Raw genomic sequence first — 14,679 nt, 5'->3', positions numbered from 1 at the left:
ATTTGAAAACATGATTTGGAAACTCTTTTTGTTCAAAACCGGGGGGTTGTGCCACATACACTTCTCTATCAATAAAGCCATTAAGGAAAGCACACTTAACATCCATTTGAAACATTTTGAAACCTTTATGGGCGGCATAGGCAAGAAGCAATCTAATTGCTTCCATTCTAGCTACCGGAGCAAAAGACTCATCAAAATCTATACCCTCTTCTTGATCGTAACCTTGGGCCACTAATCTAGCCTTGTTACGAACAACTTGTCCATCCTCACCAAGTTTATTTTTAAATACCCACTTAGTACCGGTAACTTTCTTACCATCCGGATGAGGTACTAGTGTCCAAACCTCATTCTTGTCAAATTGAGAAAGCTCTTCTTGCATTGCTTTAACCCATGATGGATCCTCAAGAGCTTGTTTGACATTGTTGGGCTCCATTTGTGACAAGAAAGCAAAGTTGCTAGGTTCGGTTTGCCTTTTGGTGGAGGATCTTGTAGTTATGCCATGAGAAGGATCACCAATGATGAAATCATGAGGGTAACCTCTCATAGACTTCCATTCTCTAGGCTTTCGGACAGGTGTAGAGCTTTGATGAACTTCTGGTGGTCTCACTGTTTCAGTTGCTCGTGCCTGTTCAGAAGACAAAATGGAAATGTCTCCTCCAATCTGACGAGACAAAACCGGGCTGACAGATTTTTCACTTTGAACAGATTTGGGATTTTCTTTACTTGTTCCAGCCTCTTCACAATCTGAATCAATATCCTTCACAATACAACTTTTCCAACAGCCACAATTTTTCCTTTTGCATAATCCCCGAAAGTGACAAGTCCTCCATCATAGTCATCAAGCTTTATGAAGAAGGTTGCCTTTCCGGTCATATGCCTAGAGCATCCGCTGTCCATATACCACATATTTTCCTTCCTTTTGGATGCTAGGCACACCTACAAAACAATGCTCAAGTAACCTTAGGTATCCAAATCTTTTTGGATCCTTTTACGTTAAACCATCTTCTATGTCCTAAGCCATTGTAATCAAAAACAATTTTATAAACCTTGTCACCAACCATTCTTTCACCGAAAAAGCATTGAATGGGAAAGTGTCCATTCCGATTGCATAATCTACAAAACCTTGGAGTTGCCTTTTTGTTAAAGTAGGTGGGATCTTGAAATCTTGTGTCATTAGAAGATGAAGCAATATTTTCAAAATGTAAATTTTCAGATTTATAAAATCCCAACCCAGCCTTATCATAAAGAGGTTTTTGACTAGCCAAGATGTGATTCAAACTTTCAGAACTTTGTGTAAATTTGGCCAAGTCTTCCTCAAGTCTTTTAACCTTTTTTAGCAACTCTTCATTTTGTTTAAAACAGTCCACATATGCAAGAACACAATGGTTACTTTCACAGCTTCTAACTTGAGCTCTTAACTGCTTATTTTCTTCAACAAGATCACAAGCAGTTTCGGCCTCTCTCACTTTTTCTTTTAGAAAACTGTTTTCGGCCTTAAGAATGGTAATTTGCTGTTCAAGTTCTTGATTTTCCAGCAGAAAACATCTTATTTTTTCAGAAAGGTGGTCTATCATAAGATGGAGATCTTCAGTATTAGGGTTATGAAAGACTACCTGATCTATGTGGTCTGCCATGAGACATGTTTGTGACTTGGTCACGGTTTCTTCATCATCATCATCAGAGTCATTCTCCAAGTCTTCCCATGTGGCCATCAGTCCTTTCTTCTTTCCTCTTTTCGGCTTTTCTTCCTTTTTCAGCTTGGGACAATCAGATTTGAAGTGCCCCATTTCCTTGCAATTATAGCAAGTTACCTTGCTAAGGTCTTTCTTTATTCTCCTTGTGCTGCTGCCTTTGCCTCTGAGCTTAGCCATTTTCCTGAATTTTTTTGCAAATAAAACAAACTCATTTTCAGAAGAGTTATCACTGGATTCATCATCCAGAGGGTTAGTCACAGAAGAAAATGCAATTCCTTTCTTTTTTGTATCTTTTTTCAAATAGGTATTTTCAAAAGCAAGAAGATTTCCTCTCAAATCATCAAGTGTCATGGAGTCTAGGCTACTGCTCTCAGAAATAATTAAAGCTTTAGTCTCCCACTCTTTTGTGAGACATCTCAACACTCTTCTCACTAGCACAGAATCAGAATGTGTAATTCCCAGAGCATCTAAGCCAACAATGATAGCATTGAAACGTTCAAACAGTTCATCAATGGACTCTCCTTCCTTCATTGCAAACGTTTCATATTCTCTGTTTAGCATATCTGCCCGAGTCTTCTTGACAATGGTGGTTCCTTCATGGGTGATTTGCAATTTGTCCCAGATTTCCTTTGCCGTTGTGCATCTTGATACCCGTCGGTACTCCTCAAAGCTGATAGCACAATTGAGCAGATTTATTGCCTTGGCATTTAACTCCACCTTCTTCCTATCTTCCTCGATCCATCTTGCTTCTGGTTTGAGAGAAACAACTCCTTCGGCACTTGTGATAGTTGGAAATTGTGGTCCTTCCAAGATAATTTTCCATAGTCTGTAATCCACTGCTTGTACAAATATCTTCATCCTCTCCTTCCAATAGGTATAATTTTTCCCATTGAAAAGAGGGGGTCTGTTGCTTGATTGACCTTCAGTTAGATTATAAGACACCACATTTGCGCCACTGTTTTCCGCCATGAGGATCTTTGCTCCAAGCTGCAAAGCTTGATCTCTTTGAGACCAAGCTCTGATACCAATTGATGGTTTCAGTGGCTAAGAGAAGGGGGGGTTGAATCTTAGCCCCTTTTTCGCTTGCTAACACTTGCTGGATTCAGAGGAGACTTTTCTGTTTTTAGCTCGTCCCTAGCCACGAGACATTTTTATTTTGTCTCGTCACTTGGCACGAGACATTTTTGGTTTTTGCTACTGTGCAGTAGAAAACAGAAATGGAGTAGGAGAGGAAGAAAAATACACCCAGATATATCCTGGTTCGGCTGCTAAGTGCAGTGCAGCCTACATCCAGTCTCCATCACAACAATGATGGAATTTCACTATAATCAAACAGATTACAACTTGTAAAGTGCTAACCCAACTTACAAGGGGATTCCCACAGAATCATGAAACACAACATAGATGAGCAAAGGAACTCTAAGACATCTATGGCTTTTTCTTTTAATTTTGCACTCTCTGTCTTTTTCCGCTCTATGGCTTTTTCATTACAAACCTCACTGTTTGCCTTTTACCATGAGACTCAAGACATGACAAAATTAAACAGAAAAATACAAAACAGAATACATTGAAGGAGAAGAGAAAACTGTTAGCTCAGGTAGCTCTGAGAACTCTGTGCCTTGCACTCTCAAATTTTCTCCTTGCTTCAAACAGTGGCTGTCCACCCTTAATATAGAAGAGGGGAGCCTCCACTTATTGAAGCCAAAACTGAACCAACTTATTCTTCCTTCAACAAAACCGGTTCGGCCACATAGAGAGAGAAGAGATAACCATGCATTAACCAACATGCAATTACCTCTAGTCCTTTCTTGATCATCACCCTTCATCAATCCGAGCTCTTCATCCTTGGCTTGCTCTCCAAGATGAAATTCTGGCCCTTGATGCTTCATGATGATGATGACTTCATCTGCTTCAATCTCTGCCTTCAACCATCACTTCGCCACTCTAGCTACTTCCTGTGGTGGTTGAGCAGAATCGAAGACAAGCCATGCTTCAAGAATCTCCTCCAGCTGGCCGAAATCTTCTTCTTCCTTTTTGAGCATGCAAAGCTCAAGATAACCTCACCAAATCTGACCATATTTGGTAAGTATCTTAGCCACAGCTCATTTTTATTTTAGTATGTTTTCTTGCCATCATTGTGATGGTCTTTAAGGCTTGCTTTCTCTCCATTTCGGTAGCTCACTTTTTCTTCCATGGCTGCCAATGTTTTCTGAGTAATGACCGAAGAGAGAAAGAGTTGTGAGAGAGAAGAGAGAGAAATTGAACATTAACTAATGTAAGATTGATAAAGCAAAATAAATGTTCACTTCCCTTTACTGAGTAACGTGTAGCTCAATGATGTCCATCAAATCAAAGTCACTCATATTCTCTCTCATAGTTCCCATGCAACACATTGTAATTAAATGAATTTTGGAATCCATCTAACGTTTGAATCCTTGGATCCGTTGAAAGCAATTTTGCTTTCTTCCTTTTTTGGTTTCGGATCATGCATGAGGAACTCTTATAAAATATGGGCTTGATTGCAACAATATTTGATCTTGGCCCATTAATAACATTTGCTTTCCTGATAAAACTTGGAGCATGCATAAAACAAATGGAAAGCATGTAACCCACTTGGGCTTAGAGTAATCAAAATCATTTGGGCCCAAGTAACATTAAAACAGCCATTTTCATTATTTATTATCAAAACCAAGGCTGAATGTAAATTGGGCTAGCACCATTTCTTTTTATTTCGGCCCAATAAGACCTGCAGCAAAATTATTTAATCAATATATGTTGAATGAAAAATTCAGATTAATAATTTTGCAATTAATTAATTTTAATAATGTTTAGTCATCACAAATATTAATTTAGAGTTTTCCAAACTCATCACTATATATTAATATACTATAATTATTTTGATTAAAAAATTTATTTATACCATAAAGACTATAATAAATATATTTGACAATTGAATGTGATAATAAAAAATAAAATAATTGTTTAAGAACATATATAGAAAAATAATATTTAGTTATATTAAAAATAAAAAAAAAAGCTATTATAATTTTTTTTGTTATTTTGAATATTATACTATGTGTGAAATTATATTTTTATTATTTTAAATACTATATAAGTGATTGTGTGTATATTTCTAGTTCTCATCAATATTTATAAATAGTTCTAATTTAAAATTCTAAAAATATCTAAACTAATTTGAATTGATCAAGTAATCAACTTACTCGTCCGCTTAAGTAAGTATTGGGGGTTCGAATTCTATCTCGTATATGTAGCAACTCATTGCTAGCCAATTGCAGACTCTTAAATGGAACTCAAATCTATGACGGATTAGTTTTTAACTTGTTGGGTATCGTGAAAAGCCAAAAAAAATATCTATACCTAAATTTTATTATATTTTTGCCCCCATAACTAAATTTCTTTAGGTTCGTCACTGGATGTGAATGATTTGTGTTGCTACTAAATGCTTACAACCATGAACATATATATAGATAAAATGATATGCTACAAACATAATGCCACTTGAATGATTGATAAGATTCAATCAAGGGCTTTAACCAATCAAGAGTTAATTTTCAACAATTTTAGTTAGATGGCTAGAAGAATTTGCTGCAGAGAATGATATAATTGGGATTGGATTTCATCAATTACACTACTTTCTTAGTATTCTAGAGAAATAACTTGGTGTATCTAAATCAAAAGACCATAATTCAAAATGGGCCTGCTACACATACAAACAAAAAGGCCCTACAAGTTTTACAAGTTTCCCACCCACACTTCATTCACATGCGCACTCATCTCTCTTTGAATGGAACGTAAACTACACGCGCCCCACTCAACGGTTGCTCTTCGCAAAATAGCGCTCCTTAATGGCGCACTCTTCCACTTCTCCAAGTCCTTCGAAGAAAATACAAACCGTCCGTTTTCGAGCAACATTCCAAACTACAGAGATAGGACTCGTCGCGAAGATTAGAACTCTCCATCAACACAACATAGAACTCTCGATCAACAATCTCCAGAAAAAACGAAGTTATAATACTCAAGGTACGTTACGTTACTATTTTACTCATATTGTATATTTTTCACATTTCGAAAACGAAGAACTAGGTTTTACTGTTCTTCTACGTTCTTCTAGGTTTTACTGTTCTTCTTGTTCTAGGTCTCATTTTACAGTTTTTAATGTTCTACTTGTTCTAGATTTTACTGTTATTCTTGCTTCTAGGTTATTCTGTTCTTCTTAGTTGTTCTAGGTGTTACTGTTCTTGTTGTTCTAGTTCTTCTGGTAACTGATTTTTGGGAGTATATTGCGTGATTTGGTGGGTGTATATTGAGTATTTTGTTGGGTGTATATAGCATAATTTGTTGGGTGTATATTTCTGAACTGATATACTGTAATATAGTCAACAGTTTCAACTGTTCTAATATTTGCTTGTCCATGGGTGTATATTGCTTGACCTTGTAATGTTGTTTGACCTTGTATATTAATGCATGTTTGAGTGATATCTGACTGATATCTATGGGTGTATCTGACTCATATCTATGGGTGTATTTTTTATTTCAGAAAAAATGGCAGGCAGACACCAAGCTGAAAAAAATGTAAGAACAAATATATGTCTTAGATGAAATTAATTTTATATAATAGAAATATATCTGACTATAATTTTGCTTTGTTTACATTAAATCAAAGACCTTAAGTGTACAACACATTTATTAAGTGAGAAATTCAGAAACATGAGCGAGGAGAAGAAAACAATTGTTAGGGATTTGGGATTTGGTAGCCTGATGCACATCCCGCCACTAAGAGTGCATCACCAAATTGTCAGATAGATTCTAAGGATATTGACACTGATTAATGTAAATGTTATATAGTCCTGTAACAAATTGAACACATGCTGTAAAAATTTTCCAATTATAATCCAGTTTATTGTAAAATTTCTTTCAATAATTAAACTCTCTCTGCTGTATTCAAAATGTATGAATTACAGGTACTATAATATGAAGGAAAACATCAAACCAAATATACACCCATAACCTGCCATTTTTTACACCCAAAGAAAGTTAAATATACACCCAAAAATCTATCCCCCTGATATTTTATCCCTAAAACCCTGAACCCTAAACACTTAAAACCTAAACCTTAACCCCTAACCCGTAAACCCTAAAACCCTAAACCCTAATACCTAAAACCATTAAACCATTGTTAAAAAAAACAAACAGTATTTTATAACATAAAAACAAGATTCTGAAATATATATATGTATATATATGTAAAATGTGAAATACAAGAAAATTCAGAAATACACCCAAAAGAACACTGCTTTTACACCCAAAAGAATGCATGCTCTCGCTCTTTTGTGTGCTTCTCATCCCTGCCCAGAAGTGGTGATACAGATAGATTAGAATCTATATATGACGGACTTCATAGAGATCTGCAGAATACACCCAAACACAGACTATATATACACCCGAAAAAAAATTAAATTTACACCTCTGCTGCAGATTTTAAACAAACATTACCTGAAAGCCACTTGTTGTCCACAAGACCAAAATTCAGCAGAAAATCATTCCAATTCCTATCAAATAAGTCTTTAAGCACACCCACGCTTCTCGCACTTCTCTCGTAATGTAATTCCTCACATTCTTTTCAATAAAATTTAACTCGCGATGACCCCGGCAGCCGCAACAAATGATTGGTAAGTTTTGCTTGGTCTAATACCAGCCTCCTCGTTATTCTCTATTGTACGACGAATGGACATACTTAGTTCCCTGTGCTGTTTGAGATATTTTAGATTTCCATTTTTCTTCTCTGCTACATGTAATCAATTGATTCTTAATCTCGTTTCCCTTCTTATTTGTGCTCCGAACTCTTGTAGAAAACCCTGCAGCCTTGACGTAGTTCCTGTAAACTTTTCCAGCATCTTCAAGGGTGGTAAATGTCATTCCAACCTTGGGAACAAACTAGTCATCAACAGAGAGAGGCTGCAGAATACACCATGTCAAAAACAAAAAATACACCCAATCATGTCTGATCTAATACACCCGAACGACAACAACTCAACTAAAATAACAAAAAAAAGCTATAAACTGTAAATACACCCACACTTCCTCCAAAAATACACCCAAAAAATTCTGATCTACACCCGAGCGTCTGCTACAGAAATACACCCAATATAGGGAGAGACAGTATATTTCTTCTTGAAATCAATACACCCAAAAGATTACAGAAATACACACAAAGGATTACAAAAATACACCCAAAGGATTTAAGAAATACACCCAAAATTCGTTGAAGTACACCTTATGCATAATTTAGAACTCTTTCTCTTTTTTCTCCTTATCTTCTGCTTCTTCTTCTTCAAAAACGATTTCAGAGCTTGATGTCAAAAAATAATGGAAATCGAGAATAACGAAGAAAGAAAACAAAGAGAAAAGCACGTACATGAAGAAGAAGAACAGGAAGAGGAAGAAGAACGTGCAGCAAGAAGAAGAAGAAGGAGAAAGAGAAGGCAAGAAACGTACCTTGAATAATGTTTCTTCGTTTTTTCTGGTGATTTTGATGAAGGAGAAAGAGAAAACGAAAAGAGGAGAAGAAATTTCAATAAAAAAAGAGAGAGGAAGAGAAGAAAAAGAGACACGGAGAAAGAAGAAGAAGAAGAACGAGCAAATTTGGAAAGAAGGAGAACAAAGAAGGAAACAAATCTTTTAAATTTGGTAATTATATATAGCACGTGTAAGGGACGTAGCACTTACAGCGTGTTTTGGGGGGTTAGGGGTTAATTGACTTGTAATGCTTACAAGCCCTAATCACTTGTATGTAGAGCTTTTCCAAATTCAAAATGCAGGAAACTAATTCAATTAATTAATGTTCAATTTAACCAATTTATTAAATTTAATCATATGCTTCGTTCCTTCATTTCACTAATTCACATGGTGGAGTGCTTAATGTGTTTTAGAAAATAAAATTCTCCAGCATTCCATTATAAATAAACATAACTGAAGAGAATATACCAAAGAAATTGAGTCTATAAGTATTTAGTGATTAAGTGTATAAATTCATTGAAATTGTGAAAAAATTTCTGATATTTACATCCTTGACATCTCATTTAGATGATAGCTACTAATTTCCACTACAAAATTGTCTCTCAACTAATCTATGTCAGTCTCCTTTAGAATTACTTATATTAAGCAAGAAGTGAGGTCCAAGAAAGCTTCCTCACTGCATGGAATAGTGAGACCACCCATTGGATGATCATATCCAAATTCTTCTTCTGCTTGGCTTAGTAATTCTTGAAACGAAGTCTGGTTCAAAGACGAAACGGGAATCAGAAACCGCTTCATATTCTCTCCAACATAGACAGCAAGATGGCCTTTTGGGACTTCTAAAGCTTTTGAAGATGCTTGGTTCGAATTAAATGATAGCTTTCTTCTGATACCAGCTAAATGAAAACCCATTTTTGTATGTATTGATGAAAGAGTAGTCTTAGAAATGACTTATAAATAAGATCTAAGCCTTCGAGTTTCTTATTATTTGAGGATGTGAATGAGTTGTGTTGGTCCTAAATGCTTGCAACCATGAACATTTATATAGATGGAAGGATATGTTATGAATATGTATCTCCTTGAATGATTGGTGGAGGAAGGCTATGAGATGGGACCTATTAGGAAACAATGGCATGTAGGAGATCACATGGTATTGTCTTAAAGAACTTTCATGTGTACCAACTTCTTATTCTACATAATTCAAGGTCCTCATTATAGAGGGTAGGCCAAAAAATTGTAACTTATAATCTGGTGTACTTGAAAAGTTGAGGTCCATAATGGCTTGTGAGACCAACTTTTGGTTCTCTTCTGGCCTCAGAACCCCATGTTTCGGAGCTATAAATGTCTATCTGAAGAAACATGTGAGATGTTGGAAGCATGTTTGATAATAGAGACCTAACCTTTGATATAGAAATTTCCAAGACAGTACCATGTGATCTCTTGTGATCATTTGTCACTTTGCAGACCCCATTTTACAGCTTCATCAAATTTATTTCTTTGGGATAGCAACTATATATACACTACTACTTGTGTTCTCAACCAACACAAATCAGTTGCATCTCCTCAAGTATTAGAACTCACATATTTCTCTCAAACAAATCCTTCAACAACAATGGCTTTTCGCATTCCAAGTATTAGAAAGGCATCACTTTCTGCAGCAAAAGGGACTAATGTTCCAAAAGGCTATCTTGCAGTCTATGTGGGAGATAAGATGAGGCGATTTGTGATTCCTGTATATTACTTGAACCAACCTTCATTTCAAGAGTTACTAAGCCAATCAGAAGAAGAATTCGGTTATGATCACCCAACAGGCGGTCTCACAATTCCATGCAGCGAGGATGCCTTCTTGAACCTCACTTGTCAATTAAGTGGGCAGTAAATTGTGCTCATAGAGACTGACATAGATTAGCTGAGACAAATTTTGTAAAGAAGGATCCTTTTTTTTGTTTTGAAGATTGTCCATTTTGGTCTCTTCCTTATATCATTCCTTTGAAAGTGTAAAAATTTAGATGAATGAAAGAAAGTTATTGCATCTCATTTGTTGACTAATTTTATTTTTTATTTTTGGCTTTTGTTTTATCTGAATGACCTCTTATATTTATGCAGCAAATCAAAATTAAGTTCAACTTTGTTTTGAAGAAATTCACTGAAATTGATGATTTATTTAATTTAAATTAGAATTTTGAATAGTGGGTTGCAACTACAATTGTAAATCTGTTAAGAAATAATTTTCTTATATTAGAAGTAAAGGAAGAGTCATTCCATGTCATTATAAAAAGTAACACAAGCTCGAGATATTCCTGGATTGAATGTCACAAACTTCAATTTTCACGGTGATTCTAATTTTGTAGAGGACAGTGTTATAGAAATGCAAATTCATATCTGAACATTTAACATCTCCATTTGCATTCATTTTTGGACACATGATTGCTCATAATTTCAGAATGCAGAAAAAAAAAGGTGAAGGGACATTTAATTATCCAAACTTGAATCCAATTTTGATGATTTGTTGCATAAATAAGAGATCATTTAGAAAATTTAACCAAATATTGAGTAAAATTGCAGCTGGCCTTGGAAGAAAATAGAACTTAATCAGTTAAATTCAAGACTGATCTTTGCTTTTTGAAAATGTTAAGGCATGGCTAAAACTTCAATAAAGAAATAAGAGAACAGACATATATGAATAAATAAGCCATACATCCCATCTTAGAAATTTCTTTAGCTATAGAGGAGATGTTACCAGTTGAAATTCACCCTTTGTTAGTGTAAACTTGCATTGGCAGTTGGCAGAAGCAGCATCTTGTGTATCATTGGTGCCATGAATTAAAGTTTTCCATGCATGTTCTTTTATTTAAAACACTCATAATTTTCTATCCTTTTTTTTCTATTTCAAATCTTATAATTTTATATACTTGTGTATTAGTGCAATCTATGAGAACAAATGAACAATGAAGTATGGCTTTTCTTACACCAGGCAGCATTGTCACTACTAGATACTGCATAATGTTCTGTTTGTAGAGAGAAGATAAAATATTTTAAAAAGAAAGAAAGATGAAATACTAGAGTAGTTGAATTCTTTCTTTTCCATTAAACCAAAAACAAAAGAAACACTTAGAACTTGTCGTAGTAAATAGTAATGATCATTCTTCTTTCATTTACTTAGAAAAATGTGTAATCTTTACAAGTTGCCTATTCTACAAAATTTGTATACTAATCTAGGTCAGTCTCCTACAGCGTGAGATTCATCGTCAATTCAAGCGAGAAGTGATTTGTTGGAAAACATCTTCACTGCAAGGAATTGTTAGGCCTCCCATAGGATGATCATATCCGAACTCTTCCTCAGCTTGGCTCAACAAGTCTTGGATTGAAGGTTGGTTCAAATATGAAACGGGGATCACAAACCGCTTCTGTTTCTCTCCAACATACACTGCTAGATGCCCCTTTGGGACTTCCACAGATTTTGAAGCTGCTTGGCTAGCTGAGAATGATGATGTCCTTCGAATAACAGGTAAACGGAAACCCATTTTTTTAGTATATGTAAGAAACACAGCAAGGAGGAGTTCCAAGTTTCAAAGAATAATGTGTTTTTTAAGTGTTTGACACTTAAAAGATTGCCAATGAGTTATGTTGTTTTTGAAGGCAAGAGCAAGTGTATTTATAGATTTTAAGATTCTTCAGAAAACTATTTCTATGATAAAAGATTGTTGAAAATGATAGGAATGCATACACATCACTACATGAGAGATCACATGGTATTGTCCTAGAGGCCTCTATCAAGGATTAAGCAGTTGTTTGAGAATGCATACCCCACCTTGTCAAGGAATGGCTAATAAAGCAGCCACTTGCAATCAAATGCTAGGTGCTCAAGTGAAACTTAAATGTCAATTCATAGTAGATAATACAAGGCCCACCATATATATGCAAGAGGAAGTGTAATTGGAACATGTTTGCCCATGGTTTTCAAATTCCAGTTGGTACTGCTTATTATCTGGTGTACTTGAAAAAGATGAGGTTCATATTGGCTCATTACAAATAGTTTCAAAGCTAACAGATAAGGTCATGGTCAAGGTTTACAATTTCATTCTTAGAAGCAATCTCAATTTGAATAAACAAGAGCTGTCTAGAGCATGTCTATTAACTAATGGAGTAGCTTTAGTACAATGCATAAGCATTATGTAAGGTATGTACTGTTTTGATGTAGATCTCATTAATTTCAAGAGGCTAATCTGTTGGCCATTATATGAAGAGGTGGGGTATGCACTCTCGATGAACTTCCTAACACCTTCAAGACAATATCATGTGATTTCTTGTGATGCATCATTGTCACTTGGTAGATCCTATCTTATTCAAAATTATCTCTTCAGGAAATTGGTTTGCAGAAGATCCTAGCGACTATATATATATATACACTACTTCTTGTGTTCTTGAGCAACACCGATCATTCGCATACTCTCAAGTATTAGAAGTTTAGGAAAACTCAAATATTTCTTTCTCATATTAGTCCTTTACCAAGAAGCATAAAAAAACAATGGCTTTCCGCATACCAGGTATTAGAAGAGCAACAAAGAGCAATGATGTCCCAAAAGGATATCTTGCAGTTTATGTTGGAGATAAAATGAGGAGGTTTGTAATTCCTGTATCATACTTGAACCAACCTTTGTTTCAAGAATTACTAAACCATACAGAAGAAGAATTCGGTTATGATCATCCGAATGGTGGTCTCACAATTCCATGCAGGGAGGATGAGTTCTTAAACCTCGCTTCTCAGTTGAGTAGGCTGTAAATCATGCTAATGGAGAATAGATTAGTTGAGAGTAACTTGTACAGAAGGCATTTTCTTTTTGAGATTTTATATTTTGTTTTCTTCCTTGTATCAATCATTTGATAAATGAGAAATTCATGACAAGATATTGTTTAAACAAATTTAGCTTGTGTCAAATCTGAATGAAATCAAATTTATGCATCAGTAGAATTTTCATGTTTCAGTTCATATATATCAGATAGGGATTAGATTCCTTATTTGTCCATGAGCTGATCATGGAACAAAATAGTGTTATATTAAAAACTTGACACATAATACTTCATACTATTGTCACATAATCATAATCTTGCCATTGTCAATCTCTCATTCACTCATTTTCACTCTTATGTTGTCATACCAATGAGGACTATGTAAATCAATAGAGTTCGATAATTAAATAGCATATTAAAAATAAACATTCATTCTTATGTTATAACAAATGTATTCAAGAAATAGAGTTCTTAGAGTAAGCTATGATAGTCTTGAAGAATCCTCCTAAAGACATTCAAAGTGTTCTTAGAGTAAGCTATGATAGTCTTGAAGGCAATGAAAAGGATATTTTTCTTGACATAGCATGCTTCTTCAATGGGAAGAAATGGGAATATGTAAAAAATGTATTACATGGATGTGGTATGTTTACAGAAGATGGTATTAGAATACTAGTTGATAAATCTCTCTTAACTATCAACGATGGTTACTTGAGGATGCATGATCTAATACAGAATATGGGTAGAGAGATTGTGAAGCAGGAGGCACCAAGAGAAGTTAGTGACCGCAGCAGATTATGGTTTCATGAAGATGTTCTTGAACTACTACCCGATGATAAAGTGAGAACTACACAAACTTTCTTTCTTATTTAACTTTTACCTGTCAGATGCAGGGTATTCTAGTTATTTGTCTTCCTCCCATCAATAGACATTGCAAAAGTTTTGAAAAGTTTTGTTTTATTTTGTTCCTTCAAGCCTTCCTCGAAAATAATAACATTTAATGTGACATACTCTTATTTCATAGGAAAATAAAAAAATTGAAGGAATAAAGCTTGTTCAATGTGAAGAACATGATTGGACTGACACTGCCCTTGAAAAGATGAAGAAACTTAGAATTCTCATTCTTCGGAACACAAACCTTTCATGTCGAACTATTCTTCTACCTGAGCAATTAAGGCTGCTTGATTGGAAGGGGTATCCTTCAAAATCTATTCCGTCGAACTTAAAAAAAAATTGTTGCCTTCAGTTTAAGTCATAGTCCTCTCACGTTGGAAAACTCGTTTCAGGTACAACTAGTTGTCTGATTCCCTTCTTATAAAAAGTTCACTTTTATTGTGGATACTACTTTCTGCTAAAACTTGAAATTTATACACAAGGATCCATTTAGACCATGCGTAATTCTTGTTAATTACACCATTAGACAACTTGCCATTGCTAGCTTCTCAGAAAGCCTCAAAACTGTGGTAAAAAATTTGAAGCGGCTTATGGCTCCAAGAGAAGAAGAGCAAAGCATTTGCTTAATGCAACAGGATGAGGATGAAGATGAGGAAGGAGAGTCAGACATGGAAGCATAGAGGCAGCTAAGGTTCCCCATAGGAAACATGTAATGAGTTGACATTTGACAAGGTTATAGGTGACCAATTCTCACTGTACTTGGTCC

At 35.1% G+C, this 14,679-nt stretch overlaps 1 protein-coding gene across 1 annotated transcript; it reads right to left on the bottom strand.

The window, feature by feature from the left end:
• Window positions 1-8,867: 8,867 nt before the first annotated feature.
• On the bottom strand, window positions 8,868-9,143 carry LOC140177428 (indole-3-acetic acid-induced protein ARG7-like). Its single transcript, XM_072210530.1, has one exon. The coding sequence runs from the start codon at window positions 9,141-9,143 to the stop codon at window positions 8,868-8,870; it is 276 nt and encodes a 91-aa protein (XP_072066631.1).
• Between the last annotated feature and the right edge of the window lie 5,536 nt (window positions 9,144-14,679).

Source organism: Arachis hypogaea, chromosome 13, assembly GCF_003086295.3.
Source record: "Arachis hypogaea cultivar Tifrunner chromosome 13, arahy.Tifrunner.gnm2.J5K5, whole genome shotgun sequence".
In the NCBI taxonomy this organism is placed as follows: domain Eukaryota; kingdom Viridiplantae; phylum Streptophyta; class Magnoliopsida; order Fabales; family Fabaceae; genus Arachis; species Arachis hypogaea.
Note: the sequence above shows the minus strand (reverse complement) of the source record. Positions and strands in the feature narration are given on the sequence as shown.

Coding starts and splice junctions, on each gene's coding strand:
- LOC140177428 (XM_072210530.1), bottom strand. CDS start 9,143: ATGGGTTTTCATTTAGCTGGTATCAGAAGAAAGCTATCATTTAATTCG.